Genomic DNA, 23,826 nt, shown 5'->3' with positions numbered 1-23,826 from the left:
TTGCTGATCTCTGGCATAGAGGTTTATGGAATAATCTGTCTGATCTTTAAATTTGAAATTAACTTCTAAAATCTGCTTTTAAAACAAACCTATTGAGTATTTTGACGTACCTTGCTTTTTGTTGTTGTTTTCATGAGAACGCCAGCTCTCTTATCATTGATGGTGGTGATATGGAAATACTAGGTATAGATAAACTGAGTGCCCAGGCCGTTGTCACAGATCTACGGTTGTCCCGGTGTACAAAACAAGCGCTCCTGTAGTCTGCCGCGTAATGCGCATGTGTCAATATTTGTCAAGGCCCGCACCGAGCTAGCGTGCTAATTAAACACAGGACGCTTATAACTGATTTTTTTCACTATTAACGTCCTACTGGTCGTTTTTTTTTTTAATCCCGTTTCACGCCACCTGTTTCGGGGTAAGCATACATTGCTATTTTGAGTGCATTTTAAGCTGTTGTTTAGCTATATAAAGTCACTTTCGCGTTGTTGGTTGATGGTGTTAGCTTAGCCTGAAGTAGCCGTACCGGGAGCACGGTAGCGTGCTCGATGCTAGTATTAGCCAACGACCCTGCTTGTTGTTTTGTCTCTTATAGTTGTGTTTGTTTCTTTTTCTCCTTGCAAAGTAACAATCATCATCACCTGGGTCATTCTTTGGCTTTATAATGTAATCGTAACGGACGTCTGTTCATGATTCTTGTCACATTTGAAAGGATATTGTGGTAAAGTAGATGTAAGAACACCGGTACATTATAACGCCTCACTTCACTGTGTTGAACAAAATGATGTAACTTTTGCTTCAGGACGATTGTCGCTGTCGTGGCTGAGATTACGTCGAGGCATGTTTGAGGTACATACAAACTGGCTGCTAATGGCTGTCATGTCACCGTTTCTCAGGTCGGTCTGATTCACTTCAAAGATGTCATTTCCACCTCATTTAAACCGGCCTTTGTTGCCCCCACCTGGGATGCCCCCTCAGTATGCTGGATTTCCTACAGGTAAGCATCCAAAGGTCCCGTCTTAATGTCCCGGGTTGGTTTTGTTGTATGTTATTATTAATTAACTACTTGAACCTAGCGTCATTCTCAACTAGCAGCCATTCATATAACTCCTCAGAAGACGAGCACTAGGAACTTCCCTTTGTATTGAGTCAATGTTGCCTTAATTATTTATTAGAGATACTCTCAAGTAGTTGTCTGCCATACTGCAAGATTTGATAGCGCTCCAATACCAATTAAATAAAGGGCTAGTATCACTGATATCAGTCCAATACCTTGCAGTTACAATGCATCATTGCTAAGTCCGGGAGAGTTTTCATGACATTTAGGTGTTTATGTGATTTTTTTTCTTTCTGGTTTATTAACAAGGTAAACCCGAGAAAAGAATCTGGGGAAATTGTACTGTAAACATTAAAAAAAAGTTGTTATCAGAATGAACAAAACAATTTTCTCATACAATTTGCAATTTCTCGATTTTGTTTTTCTCTAATAAAGGTGTACAAGTCTATCACTCCGGAACAAATTACAACAAACATATTTTTTCAGGTAGAGTGTTCAGCATGGAGCAGCATACACGTATACAGGAGATAAGCTGTAACTAAGTATCGATCTCACTGCACTGGCATCTTTCGATATCAGCATCACTGTAGCTATCAATATAATCAATATTTGGATTGATCTGCCCATCACCTCTCTCAAGCAACCTTGAAATTACAAAAAAAACAAAACGTCACTAACATGACGGATATTAGTGTGCACTCCACTATTAATACATTGTAAATACAGACATCAAATGTAAAGCGACTGCCGTAATCACTTTCATTTAGCACTGCTTTTAGTTGCATGTGTAAAATCTGTCTAATTAGCCTAAAAATTCAACATTTGTCTAATTATTAGCAATACTTTAATGTATATTTATATGAACATGTATTTTGAACATGAAGTATTTTGTATTGTATTGTCAATTATCAAACTGTGTTGATATCCCCACATATTATATTGCTCCAGTGCTCACATGGAATGGTACAATGAACTAAAAATCTAAATGTTCTCTGAGGTTGTATATAAACAATATTGAGTCTCGTTATATACATTTCCATTGCTTGACATGATCTGTTTTCTTTGTTTCTTGCAGCAACTCCAATGATCCCAGTTCACATGGGTATCATGGCCCCCACCACGACAGTCATGGTCCCCTCAGTGACGGTGGTCAGTAAGCCTCCAGTCCATAAAAAAGATTTTGCTGCTTTGAGAGCCAAAGAAAATGATGAAAACAGTGGGCCCACCACTACAGTGTTCGTGGGGAATATATCAGAGAAAGCTTCGGACATGCTTATCAGACAACTGCTGGCGGTAAGGGGCAGAAAAATATATTCACAAATATTACATGAGCTCCCCAAGAATAATATTTCTCAAGCTGCAGAAAGTAACATGATGATGTATGTTGCTATCTTTTTAGAAACAGGCTTTAAAAGAAAATCTGTTCGATTCCTAACTTAATAACATAAAAAAAAAACGTTTTGTTCTTCTGTTCAATTTCTAGAAATGTGGAATTGTTCTTAGCTGGAAAAGAGTACAAGGAGCTTCTGGCAAGCTTCAAGGTAATTCATAAAGAGTGAAACTCTAAAGTTTTATCTGTGTGATCACCTCGTCATAAGGTGGCTTATATGGTGATCGTGTTCAAAACTGACCTTTTTATGTCTATATTTTATGCAGCTTTTGGTTTCTGTGAGTACAAAGAGCCAGAGTCCACACTCAGAGCCCTTCGGCTCCTCCATGACCTGCAGATTGGAGACAAAAACCTTCTAGTAAAGGTGGATGCCAAGACGAAAGCTCAGTTGGATGAGTGGAAGGCTAAAAAGAAGACTGCAAACGGGGTATGAATTTGTTTTGGAGGATTAAGGCTGCTTGTCTTGACGGCGCTTCACCATGTGCACATGTTCCACCCTTCTGGATCTCTGCACAGAAGTCAGATTTGTTAAGCCATTTATAATATGTCGGCATTAAATGATATAGGAATAACTAAACCTTTTCATAACGGGCAGACTAAGAAGGCCGAAGATGGAGAGGATGAGGAAGAGGAGGTGCTAGATGAAGAGACAAAGAAGAAAGATCAGATCGTCAAAGGTGCCATTGATGGACTGATGCGGGAATACGCTGCTGAACTTAACGCGCCTTCACAGGATGATGAATCTCAGCGTCGAAAGCGAAAAAAGGAGAAAAAAGAAGAGGTACAACCGCCTTTGTTATTGTCTAATATATCAATTTGTTTTCTCTGGAACTTGTTACTGACCTCTTTTTTCTTTCATTCAACAGGATGACATTAACACAATTGAAATGGAGGAAGACAAGAGAGACCTGATTTCCAGAGAGATTAGTAAATTTCGTGACACCCACAAGGTAAAGTTTCTTCTTTAATCTTGTAGTTGACATTGCAGGTTTTGGACAGCAGCTGTTCACATAGTTCACTCCTAGAGCTTGCACATTAGGTTCATACATTAGAACACTTTTTTTTTTTCCTTCTCCAAGTTACATGCCTACAACAGTAAAGATTGGCAGTCCTGAAAATGAACATCACCTGACATGCTAATTCACCAAACACTATTCAATGTTCAGACACCACAAGCAGGAAGACCATAGGCAGCTATTATCCTTGTCACCTTTTTCAGGCCTTATTTGATACCTGTGATCACCGTAGTCAAACAATCTAGGTGTGACCATTATAGATCCATTTCTTCATTCATCACACAAAAATGCATGGAGACGATGTAAAGTTACTTAAAAGCTAATCTATTCATTAAACCCCACCATTATGATAGTGATCATATGGTGACTAAAGCAAGATGAATCACAGAGCTTTGGAAAAAGTTGCCAGGATAGGATGTAAGTATCAGCCTTCATTTACTATTTATATATACTGGGCGTCCCCCTCTTGAGGACTTGCATCGGGGCAACGGTACTGCTCCTATGTGCGTGTTGGCCTGGGCCCTCGGGGGGGCCTATGATTTAGCCGACCATTTCACAGAACAAAGATGCCTCTTTACTTCACAATGCTGAAAATGTGAAGACATTGGCAGCTCCAAGGAAAGTTGGGACAGTCTGTGAACCTGTGTGAGTCCTCTATGAATTATGATCTGTCTTAATGGTGTTCATGTTGAAGCACAAGGTCTCAATAACCACTGCAGTGACTTTGGCTAGAGCATTAATAATGCCAGTGTGGGGTGGGGGCGCCCTTTCCACAGCAGTACGATGATCTGAAGACTGACAAGGTATGTGATCTCTGTATGTGTTGTGGTGGGATTTCTCTTTCCTGTCTCATGATCTTCATCTCTGCCTTAGCTTTTTTTTTTTTCTTTTATCCAAGCTATTAGTTGAGAGAGTTAACTTGTGTGTTTATAGAGTGCACAGGATGAAAAAGTACACATTTATTGATCCTTGGAAATTAGCTCAAGGGTCACAAATAATACGTTTGTCCTGGGTATCTGATTGAGTATTAATATCTAACATGGCTGTAGCTTGAAACGACAGGATTCAATGTTGAATTAGGAGAAACCTTTTGCGTTTGGCCTGCTGTAAAAGCTTATTTTATACACATCGATATTGGCTCAAGATGGCTGCTTCCTCTTTTCATGCTCTCATTCTTTAAGATTTTGATGTCATGTAGTTGTATAAATAGACGAAAGCAAGAAAGTCAAACTCTTTGGGCTTAAATATTTAAATGTACTGTTTTAGTTAATGAGATTTAGCTATCGACTCTGTAAGCTGAGGTAGGATGGTTGTCTTTGTCTGCTTGTAAGCTTCTCTACTTGTACACCTTCATTTATAAAGCCATTATTGGACCGCTCCCATCACGCCTCTGTATATTCATCGCTTTAAGATTAAATCTAACAGTTTGCGCTCTTTGGACTTCCAATCTGCCTCCATCCCCAGAACATTGACCGTTTGGAAAGAGGGCTTTCATGTACTCTGCTCCCTCTGCATGAGATACCCTTAAAAAAATCATTAACATTACAACAACTTGTCACCATTAAGTCCAGCCCTCTCCTTCCCCCCTCATACTCCTCCATCCCCCACCAGACTAACACAATCCAGGCACAGACCTCTGGGACTTTCTCTCTTTGTTTATTCATGATTTCGTCTCCTTGAGTCTCTATCGTCATTTTGTTTTATTGCTGCCATTTTGTTCAGGCCTTGCTTGTAAAAGAGATCGTTTGAACTCAAGCAACTACAGTGTGAAATAAAGGGCAAAAAACATGAAGGTATTGAAATGGGAATTATATGTGAAAAATCAGTTCACCAAATGAGTTTTTTTTTTGTTGCCAGCATGTGGCAATATTTGTAAAAAAGATGTTTTAGAGAGTATCAGTTATAACCTGTTACGTACATGAAACAAACTTAGGAATTCAGAAAATAACAATGTTCTGAATTTTACTAATTCCAATCTTAAAGACAATTCTGGTGAAACATTTCATCTGTAGGTCCTTTTGAGCAAAAAATATCATCAATTGAAGCTCCATCAAGTCTTTTGTATTTAAGCATCGCTGGTACACATTACAGAGGTAAGTAAAGACACAAAATGACAACAACAGGAGGTGTTTTTTTTTTTTTACTATTACATGGGCAACCATTCTTTTTTTGTATCTTTATTATCTAAAGAGAACTTCATATTTTTTGACATGATTGCTAAAATCTGCTTTTTTTATTTTGTTCTTAGGTTGCATTACACCCAAGGTTACTTTTATTCTAGCTGCCTGCTCAGTTATTATTGCTTTACAATAGACTTTAAATTAAAAACACATTTCCATGAAGGACTTTTTCGTTGTGTAAACACAACAAAAGTAAGAAAAATGAATCTATTTATTTATATATATTTGGGCTTTTTTTGATAAATTACTATGGCAGCCTTGTGTGTAATGCCCACAGAGGCAGAGTTATGGTTTGTGTGGGTGTGTGTGTGTATGTATGTGAGAAAATGAGTCGTGAGGCTCCACTGAAGACTTCTGCGGGGGTAAGACTGCTTCTACAATTTCATTTATCAGTCCAGAAATGTAACTGATTTTCATGATGTTCATTTCTTGATTTTAGCACTAAACCGAATGCCTTGTTTTCGAATAATGTAAAGCCTATTGTTGATGATGATGATGATGATGATGATGCTGAAGCAAGACAGAATCCCATAACACTTTTCCCTTGTATACCGTGTGACCTGCTTTCCTCCCAGGCCTAACTTAAAAGGCTTGTAGGGGCAGCGAAGGGCTGAGTCCATAGTTCAACACCTGTAAGTCACAAACAACTAGTTCAACAAAAGACTGATGCCTGTTTTCTGTTTTTGTTTTCCTTGTTCTGAGAGGAAGACCCTTAAGGAGAGAAAAACTTTTGTCTTTTGCCGCGTTTTTCTCGGAATGAATGCCTCAAGTTGAACTTGTTCCACAGATCTTTGACCATTAAAGTGGTTTCCAGTCACATTCGTGCCAGGCTATCGTTCAGACTGCAAGTTTTTAACAGCATCGTGCACTGTACTGCTATAAATGAATGACAGAGCTGTCTCTCTGTGAGGGAGAGCCTTTTGAATCTTCCAGTTTCTCTGCGTTAGAAATGCAGCTTCTCTTCCAGTGCACCCGATGAGCATAGGGCATGTTCCTCTAAAGTTCTCCAAAATCTGGAAACCACTTGATCTGTGCACAGTCGTAAAGTGACTACAAAGACCAGCGGCTCTCGTGGGGCGTCAGCTGAACCTCTCTGTGCTTTGCTCCGCAGAAACTAGAGGAAGAGAAAGACAAGCGGGATAAGGAGCGGCTGGAATTTGAGCGTGAACGGAGGGAACGGGAAAAAGAGCGAGAACGAGAAAGAGAGCGGCGAGACCGCGAGAGGGAGAAGGAGCGAGAGAGGGAACGTGAGCGGGAAAGAGAGCGAGAACGGGAGAGAGACAAAGACAAAGACAAAGACCGCGACCGCAGGACCAGGGAGAAGGAACGAGAGCGGGACTGGGACAGAGACCGAAGCCGCGACGGGAGTGTCGACCGCAGCCGGTCGAGGTGAAGCAAGTCTCATCGCACATATACTCTTTCATCCCCTTGACGAAAACAAAACGTAACATTGTACGTTTATTTGCAGGGAGGTGAGTCGAGACGGAGACCGAGAAAAGAAGCGAGACCAAGAAGACGAAGAGGAGTCTTACGAACGGAGGAAGCTGGAAAGGAAACTCCGAGACAAGGAAGCAGCCTATCAGGAGGTTAGTAGGACTGTTGGAAAGCCATGGAAATCTCTTTTGACCTATATCAATACATGATGAATCATTGCTGAGTCTTGGCTCCTAAACGGTACATTGCTTCGTTTTTCATGTACAGTTTGTCAGCCATCAAATTTGAGTACACAGTATTAGCTTATCAAAACCATGTAAACCACTTATCCAAGATTGTGTTTTATTTCAGCGATTAAAAAACTGGGAGCTCAGAGAGAGGAAGAAGGGGCGGGATTATGCCAAAGACACGGAGAGAGAAGATGAGCGTCGGCGTGAAATGGTGAGAGGACTTAAAATGCTCTGTGACATTCACAGGAGTGTGCTGCTCGCTTCTGAACAATAAAGTGCTCACTGGTGTTGTTTGAGATGCGACACGGACGAGATCCTGCTGAAATCTGTCAAACCTTGTGCAGCGGTGCCACTAATGTGAAGCTTTCTATGTGGAGGTCAGGATTTAATGGCTCAGAAAATAGACTTGTTTGGGGAAAAGACTAAAACAATAAATTATTTCTGAGTCATTTCGTTTGGTTCTGTTTTCATGGTGTTTTAGGTGAAAGAAGGCAAACGCTTGAAAGAGTTCCTTGAAGACTATGATGACGACCGAGATGATCACAAGTATTACAGGTGAGAAATTGTATAATTGATGAGCAAGAAGGATTCAAACAGGTTATAGAATTACGGTATTGATGCTTGTGGAAACATGAGAATGGGGATACCCACAGGTAGACCCTGGACAGGTCACCAGTGCGTCACGGAGCAAATGCAGAGACACACACAAACTCACAGTCTTGTAAAAGCTTCAAACATGTTTTCAACTGTGAGGGGAAAATGGATTACCAACATCTGGAACCAGAGATGTTCTCACTATGAGGCAGGACCACTATATTAATACGTTGCGTTAATAGCGTTTGTATTTTACATCTATTTTACACCTTTTAATTGCCTGCCTGAAAATGAGATTAATATTGATGATTTAACTGTCATGTAAATTTGACAAAATGTTTCATACATTTTTTTTAAATCAATTGTGATAATTACAGATTCTGTTAAAAATGAAAAAGCTGAAAAAAAGATACAGTATGGTTTAAAAAAAATCTAAAATGATTTTCCAATGATTTATCCATTATGTGACACACTCGGTGCGGCTCGAGTCGGCGTACATGCAGCACTGCAGCTCTGTCCATTGTTCTAAATGGTGTTATGCCCTATGTTACCCCTAGGGGCAGTGCGTTGCAGAAGCGTCTCAGAGACCGAGAGAAGGAGATGGAGGCGGACGAGCGTGACAGGAAGAGGGAGAAGGAGGAGCTGGAGGAGATCAGACAGAGGCTGTTAGACGAGGGACACCCAGACCCAGACGCAGAGCTACGCAGGGTAAGCTTGTCTGCTGCAGCAGCGACATTATTGGTGTGTGTGATTCACAGTGTCTGCCTGCAGAGCGAGTGCATGCTGCGTGTTGCCTTTTTTTGAAGGTCACTTCATCATTTGAGTCTCTCTGCATCTCTGCACATCAGCCATGTCCAGCTGTCATTGTCTATTGACCTTCTTTGCTGTAAAACACTGTGATTGGGGGAGATTCTTCACACATCTGCCTGTTATTGGTCCAGATGGAGGAGGAAGAGGAGGAGCGTCTCAGACGACCTCCCATCACCCAAGAGCCAGAACCTGTGGAGGAACGCGAACGCCACCGGAGTTCACGGGACCACCGGGATCGCCGCCAGGAACCGGAAAGGCCCGAGCCCTGCCCCAGACCCCCTCCCTCGGACGACGAGGTGGAGGAGGGCGAGGAAGAATACGACAATGACGAAGACAACCCCGATGTAAAACCGTGCTTGAAGCCGACAATGCGGCCAATCACAGCAGCACCTTCAGTGTCGTCCGCCAGTGGCAACGTGTCTCCCAACACGCCCGGAGAAGAGTCGCCCTGTGGGATCATCATCCCCCATGAGAACTCTCCCCCCGAGGCTCTGCCACAGGAGGAGAATCGCCCCAAGATCGGCCTCAGCCTCAAGCTGGGTGAGTCCACATCTAATGTTCCTTCACCTCGAAGCGCCGTGAGGACTTGATGGACAGAAACAGCGGTTTGAAGGTTTTACCTGAAAATCTTAAGCATCTGCAGGTTTCAGCTTTGTAAAAGTATTTCAATGGTTTTAAATTAAAAATCCAGTTTGAGGAAATTATGCCATTTGAGGGCTGGGAAAGTGCACCTTGAGCTTTTTATTGTGTTCTGGTGGACCTACGAAACAAAGTGTACAAATGACTAGTGATCAGCTCTTTTACAGGAAATTACTTCACCAACTTCTCAGTCGTTATGATTCTTTCTTTTTTTTTTTTTTTTTTAGCTGCTAAATTGGCTCGTCCATCAAAACAAGTCTTCTTTCAGACACCAAATGATTAATTCATAAAGAAAATAATGAGGATGCTGTACATGATTAATAGCCTTGTCTGTCTCTGAGCATGTGTATAGGTTTTGTTCATAAACGTTTGTAAAGTGTGCAGCTGTGCCAACATCTCCATTAACAGTAACTTGAACTGCACAGGGCGCTCTGGTATGGATTTTTCCAGCTTTAATGACTACTTTAGACAGAATAGTGTTGGTTTTCTTTAACTAAAAAAAAACTAACTCCATCCATAACACAGAATAGAGTAAAGGTTAGGGGGGGGGGAAAGAGTCTCAATCACTTTGTACTTATTTATCTCTGCATCCTGTTCAGGTGCCACTGGAAGCCCGAGTCAACCCAACGCAGGGAAGAGGAAGAAGCTTCCTGTGGACAGCGTCTTCGACAAGTTTGATGAGGAGGAGGCGGACGAGCAGCCTCGTAAGAGGAAGCTGGTGCCCTTGGATTATGATGACGACAAGAGCCTCGGGGTGGACGGTGCCGGACTGTCCAGCATAAAGGGAGCGAACACCGAGGAGAAACGCAAACACATCAAGACCCTGATTGAGAAGATTCCCACAGCGAAGCCGGAGCTCTTCTCCTACCCACTGGACTGGACCATGGTGGACTCGGTAAGATTGTTTGATTTCAATTCAGTTCCTCACAGGACTCGGGCACAGCTTCTCGCCAGGCTGATAGACGTAAACAACATTATTACTCTCAGCCCTTCACGGGTTGTCAATACTTGTCTCGTTATGTGACTCAAACACAATTTGCGTTTTTTTTTTCTGTTCCACAGACGTTAATGGATAGGCGTGTTCGGCCGTGGATCAATAAAAAGATCATCGAGTACATCGGTGAGGAAGAGCCAACGTTAGTGGACTTCGTCTGCTCCAAGGTACCGATCCTCTCCACGTGATGTAGCTTGACTGGGGACTGATGAAGATTTAATCATCCTCGTGTTTTTATCTGTGCGCTCTCAGGTGATGGCTCACAGTATGCCGCAGAGCATCCTGGATGATGTTGCCATGGTGAGTAGTGATAAAAATGTCTCCTTTAAATCTGTCGCACTGAAATGATCAAGTCCTCTCGAGTTTCAGTGAGAGAGGAAGATGGTTTCACCAGTAATTGCGCAATGTTTCTAGAAGTCACATCGTGGTTTGATCTCTTGCCAAAACGACTATTTACTTCCGTAGAAAAGACTTTGACAGTAATCTAGGCTGTGAAAATCTGCAGATTGCAACAGATAAGTAGCAAGTCACACATCAGTTCAATGGATTATTCCCCTTTGCAACCAATTGTTGTTTGAAAGCATATTTAAGCTCTTGTACGATCTTCTGACACTTGGTGAATAGAAGAAAATACACGATAGGAGAAAATAAGTGTGGTAATTATTGATATTGGTCTTAATTGGCTCCTTTACATCAGCAAATCATCTCTAATTCAGTTGTTGACCTGATTGATGCTTTTACTTTGAAAACATGAAAAGTAAGTTATATTTACTGTACTTTTTTTGTAAATTCCATTCTATTGATCTGTAGAACTCGATAATGTATGAGCAATTTTAATACTTCAGAGTGGATTGATAAAACTATTGAGTACTTCACCAGGTTGTGTATTATTTTAACCCGTCTTTTAACTTTTCCCCCATTTCTCAGCTACAACATGATGGCTATGGCAAAATGGCTTAAATACTGTGTAGCATCCTCGTGGTTGGGAAGCAGAACTTGTTTGATGTTTCTAAAATGGTAGTGTCGGAGTCTCCCAGGGGGAGTTCAGCCTCGTCTTCAGCTCTTCACACTTCCTCTCTGCTCCTCTCCAGGTTCTTGATGAAGAAGCTGAAGTCTTCATAGTGAAGATGTGGCGGCTGCTCATTTATGAAACTGAGGCCAAGAAGATTGGACTCGTGAAATGAAGCGATCACTGAAGATGAGTTCCCCCCCCCCCCCCTCCTCATCTTCCACATGTTGTATCATAGTGTAGCGAGAGTGACGTGCAGACTGCAAATTCCGCTCATTCCCACCAGATGTTTCAGGTCATCGTCATGGTTCTTTTTCCCAGCGCCCTCGGCTGCACAGTTCCGACTGTTTGCAGGTGCCGACTGTCGGTGTGCGTCAGTGTAAATACAGAACACAATTATTTGGCTCTGATGGAGAAATTCAGAAATGAAGGGACTGTGTTTTAATGAATGAGAGACTGTATTTCCTGTTTGTGTACATACCAACACACTGGGGGGAGATGGAAGATTTTCTTGAAGTAACCTTACAGGTGAATGTAGGCGGGTTCAGTCTACAACACTTTACAGGAAGCACAGCTACAAGGACATGATTTTAGTTTTTACACCGGGTATTTATTTCAGGGTTCTGAACACGATTGCAGCTGCAAATGGTCAAGCAGATTTTTTTTTGTTTCAATCTTTTGTCATCTCATCACATTCCTGAGAAACGGGTTGGCGTGTTCATCTTAAGAGTTGAAATGTGTCTACTTGGAAAACACCACGGACCGTTCCGGGCGGTGAACCGGTGAAAGCACACAGACACGCGATAACCACTATAAGAAAAAAATATGGGCAAAAGAACAGGACAAAAATGATTTAAAGTTGTGAAAATGCTCTCCATTGGTTTTTTTTGTATTCAGTAAACATTTGAATAAAAATGATTTTTATAACCGATTGTCAACACGTTTGATTTGTCTCCAAATGGCTGCTTAGATTAACAAAATGATTCCTTCTAATAATACAGGCCACACGGGGACTCCCTTAATCCAGAAGTTAATACGAGCAAATAATTCAGGTAAAACCAAGTACTCTCCTCAAACGCCTTTGAAAATGAGATTAGTGATCAAATATTTCAATGAAAGAATTTAAAGAACTGGGGGTCGAGTAGAAAGAGTTGGTCTGTTTTGATGTGGATTTGATGAAGCAGGTATTTTCTTGGAAGAATTCATGTCTTAAAGAAGTGTAGTGTAAATAAGTTACGACCTATCTTCTCAGGTTTCAATCTATCAGAGTCCACTTCATTTAAGTTGATGCCTCTTCAGCTCACACTGAAGTTAAACGTGGAGTTCCACAGGGATCTGTCTTAAGACTGATACGCTTCATATTATACAAGCTTCCTGTAGGGAATATCAGAAAACACTGGAGCTGCAAATTTCTGCTCCTTAACCGATAAAACAAAAGTTATTGTCCCAAAACATGAGACACGATCTTAACATTTTATTTTGCCTCATTTGTTGAGAAGGTACAGTCTGTTGACTCTGCTCTTAGTTCCACTAGAAAACTAAAGTGACCAGGCGATTCATGGACGGTTTCATTCAGAGGACACAGACACATTGAGATCAAAACTTCCAGATCTTTATTGATGCCATGTGAGCTTAACAAGAGCAGGCCTTGCCAGTAGAAACCTTGAGACACATGAAGTGACGGCTGACCGGCACAGAAGAGCCGATGCATTTCCCTCTTTGGTCAGTCACATCCAGAAAGCAGCCAGAGACGAAGCGCAGAGGACACCGGGCTCTTAAGCAAGAGGTACATGAAGGCCACTGCTTTTGTAGTTTAAGAGTTATCATATATTCAAATTGGAGTTCTTAAAAATAGAAACTATGCTGTTGTTTACGTTGTGATGTAACCATCCGCCCGTTTCAATATCAACTTCTTGAGAGAAACCCAGTTAATGAACAAACCGGGACGTCTAACAATGAACTTGTAACGCCAGTTAATGTTTGCAATGTGAAAGTTACCATCTGCTGGACTGACTGACCGTGGCCAGGCCTGTTCACATTGTTTGTCCTCTTCCCCCGCCAGCCTTCCCGTCCAGCACCGACTCTAGTCTTCCGCTTTGGCCTCCATCTCCTCGGCGTCGTCGTCTCCGTCCACCTCGGCGTTCTCCCGCTCTAACCGCTCCAGCTGCCGCGCCAGCTCCGTCTCATCCGTGTCCGTCACCACCTTGGGCTGCGAGACACCGGCCACCATTAAGTTATGAAATAATAGATATAACCAGAAAAATAACTTCAAAATTAAATAAAAAATGTTTTCATTCTTCATGTTAAATTGCTCAAATCGTGAAAAGTACTTGAAAACATTTGTACATATAAGATCAGATGTTTTTCCTTCTTAGATTTGATGTAATAATCAGAATTACAAACAGAATCTTTACAGTGTCACACAAATGGTATGTTTGATTTGCACCTGTTTAAATAATCTCCCAAAATCATATTAATGATGGAATAAAATAGCAGAAGTGTCATTTGAGGAATAGTTATTTTTATACCATAATGGACACACAAGTTAAAGAAATCAGAACTAAGAAAGAACCAGATATAAACTATAAATCCAGTCGAATTGCATCCAAGCATAAAATATTGACATCCATAACCTTTAAATTCTGATCTTGTCCAGTGTTTTTTAATATTCAGCTGTCGCACAACCAAATTAACAGTATATATGCGTCTGTACAGTGACACCATTAAAATTAATATTTACCAAAAGCAAAGTAACTATATTATAAAACAATATGCCACTGCATTTGAAATTTAATTCATATCACTGTTGAACACTGGGTGTCGTTGCAGTATAGAAACTGGAGGGAAGATGTGGAATCCTCTAATGTAACTGGGTTCTCCAGATTGATGTTTTAACATGAACCCCGACATCTGAAAAGAAGCAGCTCACATTAATTTTACATTGTGTCAGTGCACATTTCTTGCGGAGTTTCCCCACTGTGCAGGAGCCAAGAGATTCCCCATTGTGTTAATTGTTCTTGCTGCTTCTTTTAGTGAAACGGCAAGACTCCATCGTGTGGCACAAAGTGGTACTGCAGGACTAACAGGAAAGTCACTTCTGCATACTGTGAGGAAGGTTTTTTTTAATGTGCATATTTCCTGTTTTTATAGTTGACTTCTAATTTGGTTATATCTAAACTTTTTGTATGCAGATTTCTGGCAACGTAAATGTCTTTCCCTCACCTCCATCTGAATGTTAAAGACGCCTCTCTTCTCCTCGATCTTCTCCTTGATGGCAGCCATGGCCTGGTTGAGGACGGACAGGCCCTCCGTGCGCTCCAGGGTGGTCGTCGTCATCACGTAGCGAGGGGGGGCGATCAGGTTGATCTGCCGAGGAAGAGACCGACACGAGCTCAGCTGAGCTCAGACTACTGGCAAGATGATGGCGGATGGAAGTTAAGGTAGGAGGTTGCGCGCTAAAGTGCATCTATCGGAGGGATAAATGAAGTGAACCTGAACGAACCTCACCACAAGCTCATTCTCTGCACACACTGACAATCCTGCTGCCCACACATACCCAGAGATGGACCGAAGTAGTTAGATTACCTTGATGGGCATGGCCTCTGTGGAGCAGCCCAGTCCGGCCCTCAGAGCCTCCTTCACGGCGTCGATTCCCTCATAGCCATAGCACGCCACTTCAATGTCTGCAGGACGGAGAGAAACCCAAAAGCCATCAGGAACAGACGAGCGGCTGACGCCAGCGCGACACACTCGCGCGTCAAACGGCTTCACACCTGCTCGAATTTTCACGGCCTGTGGAGTGAGTCTCCTGTTGATGTTGTCGATCAGCACGCTCCGCTCCTCCTCTGTTAAATCCAACCCGTCCAGGATGGCAGGGTCTCTGTCAGGTGGAAGATTTTTGTTCTTTTAACTCACATCACACAGTTGTTGTTTTTTTTTAGCAATCATCATAAACTCTTGTTTTTGAATCGTTAGTCATGGTGGTGTCTCTTTCACACCCAAGGAGTTTTGTGTTTTTCAAACTTACGATACAGCCTGTTTGAAGACGTCGTAAGCGCCGTATCCGGGCCGCTTGTATTTCTCATCAAACACCCAGGCGGTGCGCTGGTACAAGCTCTCCAGCTGCTCATCCTTACTGTAATCCAGCACCTCTGCCACATGCCGCAGGATGCTGTACACCTGCACACACACGAAACACATCAAATCAAACCAGAAAGAAAACGGGACAATGAGCAAATTATAGCAGAAATTCACAAGATATCTTTGCTGGAAGGAGACAAATCAAGTCATGATGTCAGATCATATAAATAAGAAACAAGTGAAACATTGATTCACGAAATCTTTATGACTGTATTCGGAAATGTATTCCAAACTAGAGATAATGACGATGTTAGTAAGAGAGAAAGACAATAAATAGCTTGTGTAAAATTACAAGAATCTTTTAGAAAATCTTTTAAATGTGAGGTGACTCACCTGTTTCGCATGAATGTAGTGTGTTAGTGGTGAATAATAAAGTTCTTGAATCTTTTACCCAAATTTATCCAGACGTTTATCTACATTGGAGTGTATTTGTAGCCATAAAGAATGATTTAAGGCTGACGTTGACACTTTCTGATTGATTTTTAAAGTCAGAGAAGTTAGTAAAAGCCCAGCCTTGAAACATCCAATAACATCCCTGAATGTAAATTGCAAAATCAAAGGTTTTTGATTGGAGGAGTCTTCCGCTTTATAATACATTCTGTTTCTCTCAGGTAATTAATTTTTGTTTTACTGTAGAAGCTTAAAAACAAAAATGATATGCATGTAGAATCCGGAAATTGCACAATACAGTTTAAGTTTCTACAGAAAAGCTATAAAAGAATAAATATAAAACAGCGTTCTGAAGATCAAATGTTAGCTAGTCAGGAGAGGTGGGTGAGGAAGCACTTTTATTTCCAAAGAGAGTTTAACTTACAGTTTTAGATTTGGTGAATTTATCTTCACACTTGATGGCTTCCTCTGGAGAAACTCTTCTTTTGGATAAATCAATGTATCCTGTGACGGCAGAAGAAAGAAAAAATAAACCTTCAAACATTGTCATGACTATAAAATGAGCTCAAGTATCAAATTGTGCAAGACAAGGTCTGAAACACTGACCGAGCAAATAGTAAAGTCACTTAAATTTGCTGATTTGAGGTCAAGTTTTAGTAAAATATTCTTCATCACTCGAATAAATAACAACTGGTAAGATTGTTCTGAACAAACAGTATAGTTCCTTTCTCCATGACCATGTAATGACACGTCACAGCTGAACCCGGAGATTATGTTAAAAGTTTCAATCTGAAATGGATCCACGTCAGGTTCTCTGGTTCGGTTTGAAGCCGTTTCATCCCGAATATTTAACCACCCAGCTCACAATTTGCTGTCTGACTGAACTCTTTTGTCACGGCAGTTGCACGTTTAGGCTGCAGTGCCTTCAAATCTCGTTCCACACCCACAGCTATGAACTCACGACTGTCCCCTCGGCTCAGCGGCCCCCTGCCCGCCCCCTCACCTTTCTCTTTGTCTACTCGGATGACGACCACACACTCGTTGCGGCCGATGCGGATGAGCTTGTTGATGGAGCGGATACGCCGACGCGACAGCTCGCTCAGGAGGATCATGCCCTCGATGTTGTTGTACTCCAGGAGGCTCACGTAGGCGCCCATCTCGGCGATGGACCTCACGTTCACCATCACCACATCCTCCACCTCTGGGAACCGGTGCTGGTAGAATCGACAGCTGAGCCCCGGCATCGCTGTGGGAAAGCGGGAAAAAGAGGACGACACTTGTGATTTCCACACTGGCGAAATACTAGTGTTGCAACCGTGATAGTAAACATAAAATAACATACATAAGAAAAAGTACTATAAACAAGGAAATTGAATATCTACATTATGTACGTACAAAAATGTGTTCTCTTTATTAAAATACTACAGCATTTAAAATGTAAACGTACAGAAATGTGCACTATGGAGCCACAGTAACACGATGGGCTCCAAGTCAAACTTATATATGTATATATATATATATATATATATATATAAAGATGAGACAACAAGGTTCAGGATTGTTATTTTTTTCTGGAAACATACATTACTGTGAATTATTCAATCTGATCTCTTGCCACTCTAATGTCAGGACGTGCACATTGCTTTATTTCTAAAAGCTGGACGCCACTGATTCACAGGCCTTTACCAGTCGAGCTCCTGCTGCAGGGACACAATGATGCTGAGCTGTGGAGCCTCGAGTCAGGATGACTCTCACTGCAATTTTACATCAATTCTAAACACAGAAATCCTCATTATGCCAAATTCATCAAGGCCTTCCAAGATGCAAGGTAAATTAACTTTTGATTATACAGTTTAAAAAATATAGATAAACTGATGGCCATTTTAGAAGCTGCAACTTATGGTCTTTTTTTAAAGAGACCCACCCAGAGGCTTTTCTCATTTTCAGTTTGTCTTCATAGATATGATATGTGTGGACACAATAAGAGAAACTCTGAGTAGTAGCTGAAATGCAAGGGCGAGTTTACAGGAAAACACAGATAAAAAGAAACGACTTTTATTTCACTTGTTCTGCTCTGAATGAGATGATGCAACGCAGACAACCTAGAACCCACCGGATGGACACAACAAACACCTTTCACTAAATATCCGATACACGTTGAGACGATTTCAAGAAAAAAACCATTGCCATTTAACACCACGACACAGAAGGTTCCATTACGAGTGCAATCGGTTATCTTCCAGCTCACCGCCCGGTGTCCAGCGGATCACATGCGGCACATGCACCGCCGCTCAGGCTAGCCGTTAGCCGCCAAGCTAACGGCGCCGGAGGCTCACCGCCTCCCGCCACAACATCCGCTTTCTCCCCGAAAACTCACCTGTGTCATAAGCTTACAGAGCGACACGCTGAGTAATGCGGCAGAAGAGGTGTTTAGATGTCCCGTTGTGTTCGATTCGATGGTTTTTTTGAATGAAAAAGTCGGGCCCGCTAGCTCACATTCATGGGTGCGCTAATGTCTCACCCGGAAAGGATCGGTCGCGGCTGGTGACGCGCGCATGCGCAGTGCGCGAGCAATGCAGTCACGTGACCGGAGGGAGGTCAGCTGATCGTCACGAACGGAGAGTCGGACAAGATCACGACCATCAGCACCGATAATCCTGCACGGATAGGTCTATTTTCATACATATACCGCCGAATAACACGGTCAAGTGTTACTTGTAGGAAGCGGCACGACGAGTAATATCACAGTGATCGAAGACACAACGTCAAGATGTCCGGAAAAGACAGGATCGACATCTTCCCCTCCAGAATGTAAGCAGCTTGTTTGGTCGCTGGTTGCTAACCTCTGCAGCCCCTTAACCAACCAACACAGTAGTATTTTGTGTAGTTACTCTCTGACACGCTTTAAAACCGACGGTTTCCTGCGAACACGCACTCCAGATGAATTTGGGAGTTTTGCTCGACTATAATGCAGTATGAATGAGGGCCAGGTCACTGTTCTAAAGAGGAACAGGCCTTCTGTCATGTGATGGTGACAATATCATCCAAGTGTGAGCTGTCAGTCTGTAACAAGGTCAGAAAATGAACTATCCTAATTCCACTGAGTTTATTCAAATGACATGACAGGCCTGCCCAACAGATTAACTTCAACCCAGCGGAATAAATATAGTTCAAAGACTTTATTGATCCCAGGGGGGGATCCTTAACAGTGTAGTCGTTTATAGTAAATATAATTAGATATGAAATGAGTAAATACAATGCACAAACGGAGGTAGTCAGTAAGAAATTATAGTATTTACAAATAAGTGTTATAAGTTTTATGGTGACAAGGATCTCATGTGGCACACAGAAGTGATTTCTTTGTTTTTCTATGATGAGAAAATAATCTTTTTGTGATAGAATATTACAATTCCAGTGACTGATTGTAAATAGCAGTAGTTACCACTCCCACCTCACAGCTAGAAGGTTGTGGGTTCAAATACTGGTCAGGCCTTTCAGTGTTGTGTTTGCATGTTTCTCCATGTGTGTGGGTGGGTTTCCTCCAGGTACTCTGGTTTTCTCCCGCAGTTCAAACACATGTATGTGAGGTTAATTGGTGACCCTAAATTTCCTTTCAGTGTGAATGTGAGTGTGTGTGGTTGTCTCTCTGTGTTTCCTTGTGGTGGACTGGTGATCTGTCCAGGCCCATAGTAAGCGAGATTGGATCCAGCGTCCCGCGACCCTGCACAGGATAAAGCTGATTGTTGTGAATGATTTCAAAAAACCGATCCCACAAACTGAAAGCTTTCTGAAAACAGGTGGAAAACAAAACATGAATTTAAACATTGAATACATGATTGATTGAAAATGTAAAGATTCTTCAACAATTTTGACAAAATCGACTAAAGATTTTAACGTGGGAGGATAAAACTATACTTTACACAGCCCCTTCCACCATTTCATGTAGCAAAATGTCTCCCACCAAGTGGCAATTTGTTTTTTCATCTGAGCATCTGAGCCACAGATTTTAAGTTCCAACCCTCAGAGTAGGTTCACCTCACAGTGGACTAAAGCAATTAGAAAAAAATAAAACAGTAGGCTGTTGACGGATGCTTTCAGACAACTTCCAGAAATTGTATGGATCAATCTTATTTTAACTATTAATGTAGATTTAAGTTATTTAAAACTGGAGCGTCGGCCACTTCATTAAGTTTCCACCAACCAGTAAACCCTGTTTCTATCATGCAGACGAGAGCTGGAATAAATGCAGCCGGAAGCCAAGAGTCGATATAAAGTCCGATTGAACCCAGCCTGAACACGGTGTGTTTGTTATGTGCTTGCAGGGCTCAGACCATCATGAAGGCTCGGCTGAAGGGAGCGCAGACCGGCCGCAATCTGCTCAAGAAGAAATCTGACGCCCTGTCCATGCGCTTTCGGCAGATCCTTCGTAAAATCATCGAGGTCAGTTTAATTGTTTTGGATTTCTTTGTAATGCACTTGCAATTCTTCCACTCGCGTTGTTACACCTGTCAGTAACTAATACAGATTAATACAATGATTAAACACATTCAGAATTTGGGATGTGTGCTTCTCATCACGGCAACTCCAAGCCTGTTTATGATATATAGAACAATTCAAAAACTACCTGAAAGCACAGAAATCCAGCTTTTAGTGCTTTGATGATTAGTAACATGCAGTAATGGAAATAGTAGGTTATTTTAGATAAAGGGGCAGCAGCACTCACTGATTACACATTTTTTAATCAACTCCATAGCCATTAAATATAAAATAAATCCAGGTGGTGTAAATAGTTTCAGACATAAGAAGGGTAATTTTTATCTTTTGTTAAAAACCTCCATAGTGTATTATAGTGCAACCTGTGATGCTGCTGGCATGAATACACACAAATTGATTAAATAAACTAAACTAAATTAAGACTGCAATATTTGAAAGGTACAAAACCATAGAATAGAATAACTTTTCCAATAAGAGTTTCTTAAAATTTGTCCTTCCTCATATGTCTGCTCTTTTAGACGAAGACTAAGATGGGAGAGGTGATGAGGGAGGCTGCTTTCTCTTTGGCTGAAGCCAAATTTGCCGCCGGAGACTTCAGGTGAGAAGCGTAAAACTGGATTTGTGTGCCGTTGTTTTCAATACGCACGCAAATTCAACCTCCGCCTTTTGTTTCTGTCTGCAGCACAACCGTGATCCAGAATGTCAACAAGGCCCAGGTGAAGGTCCGAGCCAAGAAAGACAACGTCGCAGGTCGGCTTTTAAAACGTCCGCTCGCCGTTAATTGCCGCCGTGAGTGACGGGACAGTTTGTCACAATCTTCTGCTTTTCCTCTTGCAGGTGTCACTCTCCCAGTGTTTGAGCACTACCAAGAAGGCGGGGACAGTAAGTCAAGTCTCACTCCTTCATATAGTTCAAAACTGCACTGTGTTTGGATGGATTTAGTTTTTTCTCTCTAAAAAAAAACCCAACAAAACTAACTCAGCAATAATCCTAGATGACTATGAGATGAATTTATTGAGCGCCGTGTGTCTGACAGGCTACGAGCTCACTGGTTTGGCCCGAGGAGGAGAGCAGCTCTCCAGGTTGAAGAGAAACTATGCAAGAGCTGTGGAGCTGCTGGTGGAGTTGGCTTCCTTACAGGTGGAGAGACAATATGACGGTGTCACTCGAGCTAACTGGAACAAGATTCTCATGCAATTGCACACGTTTGTTTTGCAGACCTCTTTTGTCACCCTGGATGAAGCCATAAAGATCACCAATCGCCGTGTGAACGCTATTGAGCACGGTAAACTATAGCAATTATAGGTTTTAAAAAAAAATAATAAGAAAGAAATCTCAATGATCTTTCATGAAATGGTGGTGTTGTTTCTCAAATCCGGTTTGTTCCACCTTGCAGTGATTATTCCCAGGATTGACCGCACTCTCACCTACATCATCACCGAGCTGGACGAGAGAGAAAGGGAGGAGTTCTACAGGTGACGACTTTTTCAAGCCTTTTCTTTACTCTATTCTTCTTACAATACATTTTGGCACAGAGAATCTGACAGCAGGCTAAGACACAGACTTGATGTTGGGAGGAAACACGGGTCACAAACCTCCAGCTGCACAGTAAAAACTCTGCAGGAGAACGATACAGTGTTAATAACTTGCAATGTTTACACGTAAATATAAAGAGGGGAAAAACTCCCCCAGCGGTCTAACCTGCGTCAGTCTCCTGCACTCAAACTAGGACCCAGTTCCACAAGAAATAATTACACTCTCTGCCTCAAAATCTATTTTGAGAAACCTGAACGACCTCCAGGAAGGCCGCAGTCTGAGTATGAAGTGTTCTGATGGGATGACATGGGATCGTCGGCGCTTTAAGCTGTGATGAGGGCTGGTGGTTAAGAGCTTAATAGATTTAGTTTTTAATTTTATTCAAGATTTCACGTCAACTGAGGAATCTAATCTCTGCAGCGAGTTTGTGTCACTACCCTCACTGCAGCATTTTTAGGTTTTTAGGAGGGAATTATAAATACAAATGCAAGTTCCTGGTTTTGGGCACATTGGGCAGGTGGGGGAAAGCAGTTATGTAGGAAGTGCATCAAATCCGAATATTTCCACTCGTACTTCTTTTTACCAGAACTGAGAGATATTTTGTGTTTTTCTGTGTTTATTCGGGCCAGTTAAGGTCAAATTGGGCTTCATGTGGTCCCAGAACTAACATAAATCTGACATCACCTCTGGAATAAAGGGAACTCCATTATATACAACAAGAGAGAGACCTTAACACTATTTAATCAACTTCTGTCGAGCCAGGCTGAAGAAGATTCAGGAGAAGAAGAAGCAGCTGAGGGAAAGGACGGAGAAAGAGATCGCCGAGCGCCTGGCGAAGCTGGGTCCCATCGCGGAGCCGGCCAACATGCTGACGGAGGAGACGGATGAAGACCTGCTGTTTGAGTGAAGCCTCCATGAAGGCCGGCGGTCACCAGCGTCGCTCGCGCTCCTATTTATTCTGTGCCTCTCTGGCCGTGTCTGTGTCCTCTTGTCTAAGTGATGAAAGTTGTGGAGTTTTTTTGTTTTTGTTTTTGTTTGTCCATTTCTGCGATCATTTGTTCCAAACATTTCAGTGCTGGAAATGTTTCCACTCGTGTCACAGCACAGGGACAAAAGTGTCGTTGCACTTTGCTGTTACTCACAAGTGAGACTAAACGGTGTGACAAACTGGATGCATATTACAATAAATATAAGTATGTTTACACGAGAGAAATTTAAGCAACAAAGCATTCCGTGTGAATGACGAGGTTGTAGATATTGAAGTCTTCGCACCACATTTAGAGCCATTGCATGCTGTACAGCTTAAAGTGCTTGTGGATTTCAAAGAGTGTGTGTGTGTGTGTGTGTTGTGGAGCATCGTCCAGCTGCTGCCATCGTATCCAGGGGTTACTGTGACCTCATTGGAGGATGGTGACCACTTCACGTGAATCCCCAGTGTGACCCCAGCTGTAAAATGTGGTGAACAAGTCAACGAAACCCCAAAATCCATCCGAATAAAGATGTTCTAAATATTCAACCAGCCGTCTGGATTCCCTCTGTCAAGGTCAAAGATTTTGACTCATACACTAAACTGGAGACTTTATCATGAATTGGCTTGTTTTGTATTTTTGCAATCATTGGTGAGGCACTTCATGGATTTACATCTCGAGATATTTTCAACACTTGGACAACACGTATGATTTTGGTCAATTGTTTTATCGAATACAAATTACACTTTGCTGACTTTTAAAAGCCACTATTCTTTTCTGCACAATTGTGTTTAGAAGATACAATAGCTTCAAAGCACAGGGGAATGTGTTCTAGATTTGAATGACATATTTGTAGGCTAAAAAAAATTCAATGTTGTGGACATCAAAGGAGTTAATCCCTCCGTGTGTGACTGCTGAGCTGAAACGTCGCCAACACAAGTTCATAGT

General features: G+C 41.9%; 3 protein-coding genes across 5 annotated transcripts; 2 read left to right on the top strand and 1 right to left on the bottom strand.

Moving 5' to 3' along the window:
- Positions 1–352: 352 nt before the first annotated feature.
- rbm25b (RNA binding motif protein 25b) lies at positions 353–12,281 on the top strand. 3 transcript variants are annotated; one of them, XM_080514293.1, is made up of 18 exons: positions 353–415; positions 894–994; positions 1,490–1,540; positions 2,130–2,347; positions 2,538–2,595; positions 2,711–2,871; positions 3,040–3,225; positions 3,311–3,394; positions 6,752–7,029; positions 7,109–7,226; positions 7,426–7,515; positions 7,786–7,859; positions 8,456–8,606; positions 8,840–9,248; positions 9,947–10,242; positions 10,410–10,508; positions 10,594–10,641; positions 11,433–12,281. In XM_080514293.1, the coding sequence occupies exons 2-18, from the start codon at positions 916–918 to the stop codon at positions 11,523–11,525; spliced, it is 2,493 nt and encodes an 830-aa protein (XP_080370419.1). In that variant the 5' UTR covers positions 353–415; positions 894–915; the 3' UTR covers positions 11,526–12,281. The 3 variants fall into 3 exon arrangements, with proteins under 3 accessions (XP_080370419.1, XP_080370420.1, XP_080370421.1); XM_080514294.1 differs by lacking the exon at positions 1,490–1,540; XM_080514295.1 differs by lacking the exons at positions 353–415; positions 894–994; positions 1,490–1,540 and adding an exon at positions 818–846.
- A 659-nt stretch (positions 12,282–12,940) lies between these two features.
- eif2s1b (eukaryotic translation initiation factor 2, subunit 1 alpha b) lies at positions 12,941–18,397 on the bottom strand. Its single transcript, XM_080514067.1, has 8 exons — positions 18,258–18,397; positions 16,884–17,126; positions 16,305–16,384; positions 15,378–15,529; positions 15,124–15,230; positions 14,936–15,033; positions 14,573–14,716; positions 12,941–13,559 (listed from the first exon to the last, which is right to left on the bottom strand). The coding sequence occupies exons 2-8, from the start codon at positions 17,122–17,124 to the stop codon at positions 13,434–13,436; spliced, it is 948 nt and encodes a 315-aa protein (XP_080370193.1). The 5' UTR covers positions 17,125–17,126; positions 18,258–18,397; the 3' UTR covers positions 12,941–13,433.
- A 105-nt stretch (positions 18,398–18,502) lies between these two features.
- On the top strand, positions 18,503–23,426 carry atp6v1d (ATPase H+ transporting V1 subunit D). Its single transcript, XM_080514611.1, has 9 exons — positions 18,503–18,691; positions 20,203–20,320; positions 20,893–20,972; positions 21,057–21,124; positions 21,212–21,256; positions 21,411–21,514; positions 21,593–21,659; positions 21,771–21,849; positions 22,673–23,426. Exons 1-9 carry the CDS (start codon positions 18,651–18,653, stop codon positions 22,815–22,817), a joined length of 747 nt encoding a protein of 248 aa, XP_080370737.1. The 5' UTR covers positions 18,503–18,650; the 3' UTR covers positions 22,818–23,426.
- Positions 23,427–23,826: the final 400 nt, after the last annotated feature.

This window comes from Blennius ocellaris (genome assembly GCF_963422515.1).
Source record: "Blennius ocellaris genome assembly, chromosome: 18".
In the NCBI taxonomy this organism is placed as follows: domain Eukaryota; kingdom Metazoa; phylum Chordata; class Actinopteri; order Blenniiformes; family Blenniidae; genus Blennius; species Blennius ocellaris.
Note: the sequence above shows the minus strand (reverse complement) of the source record. Positions and strands in the feature narration are given on the sequence as shown.

Bases quoted from the DNA above. Each gene is read 5' to 3' on its own strand.
- rbm25b (XM_080514293.1), top strand. From the start codon at position 916: ATGTCATTTCCACCTCATTTAAACCGGCCTTTGTTGCCCCCACCTGGG. The intron at 7,227-7,425 runs GTTAGTAGGACT...GTTTTATTTCAG, and splicing joins AGGAAGCAGCCTATCAGGAG to CGATTAAAAAACTGGGAGCT. The intron at 7,516-7,785 runs GTGAGAGGACTT...ATGGTGTTTTAG, and splicing joins ATGAGCGTCGGCGTGAAATG to GTGAAAGAAGGCAAACGCTT.
- eif2s1b (XM_080514067.1), bottom strand. From the start codon at position 17,124: ATGCCGGGGCTCAGCTGTCGATTCTACCAGCACCGGTTCCCAGAGGTG. The intron at 16,385-16,883 runs GTGAGGGGGCGG...CTGCCGTCACAG, and splicing joins CCGAGTAGACAAAGAGAAAG to GATACATTGATTTATCCAAA. The intron at 15,034-15,123 runs GTGTGAAGCCGT...TCCGTCCTGCAG, and splicing joins GGCCGTGAAAATTCGAGCAG to ACATTGAAGTGGCGTGCTAT.
- atp6v1d (XM_080514611.1), top strand. From the start codon at position 18,651: ATGTCCGGAAAAGACAGGATCGACATCTTCCCCTCCAGAAT. The intron at 21,125-21,211 runs GTCGGCTTTTAA...TTCCTCTTGCAG, and splicing joins CAAGAAAGACAACGTCGCAG to GTGTCACTCTCCCAGTGTTT. The intron at 21,515-21,592 runs GTGGAGAGACAA...TTTGTTTTGCAG, and splicing joins TGGAGTTGGCTTCCTTACAG to ACCTCTTTTGTCACCCTGGA.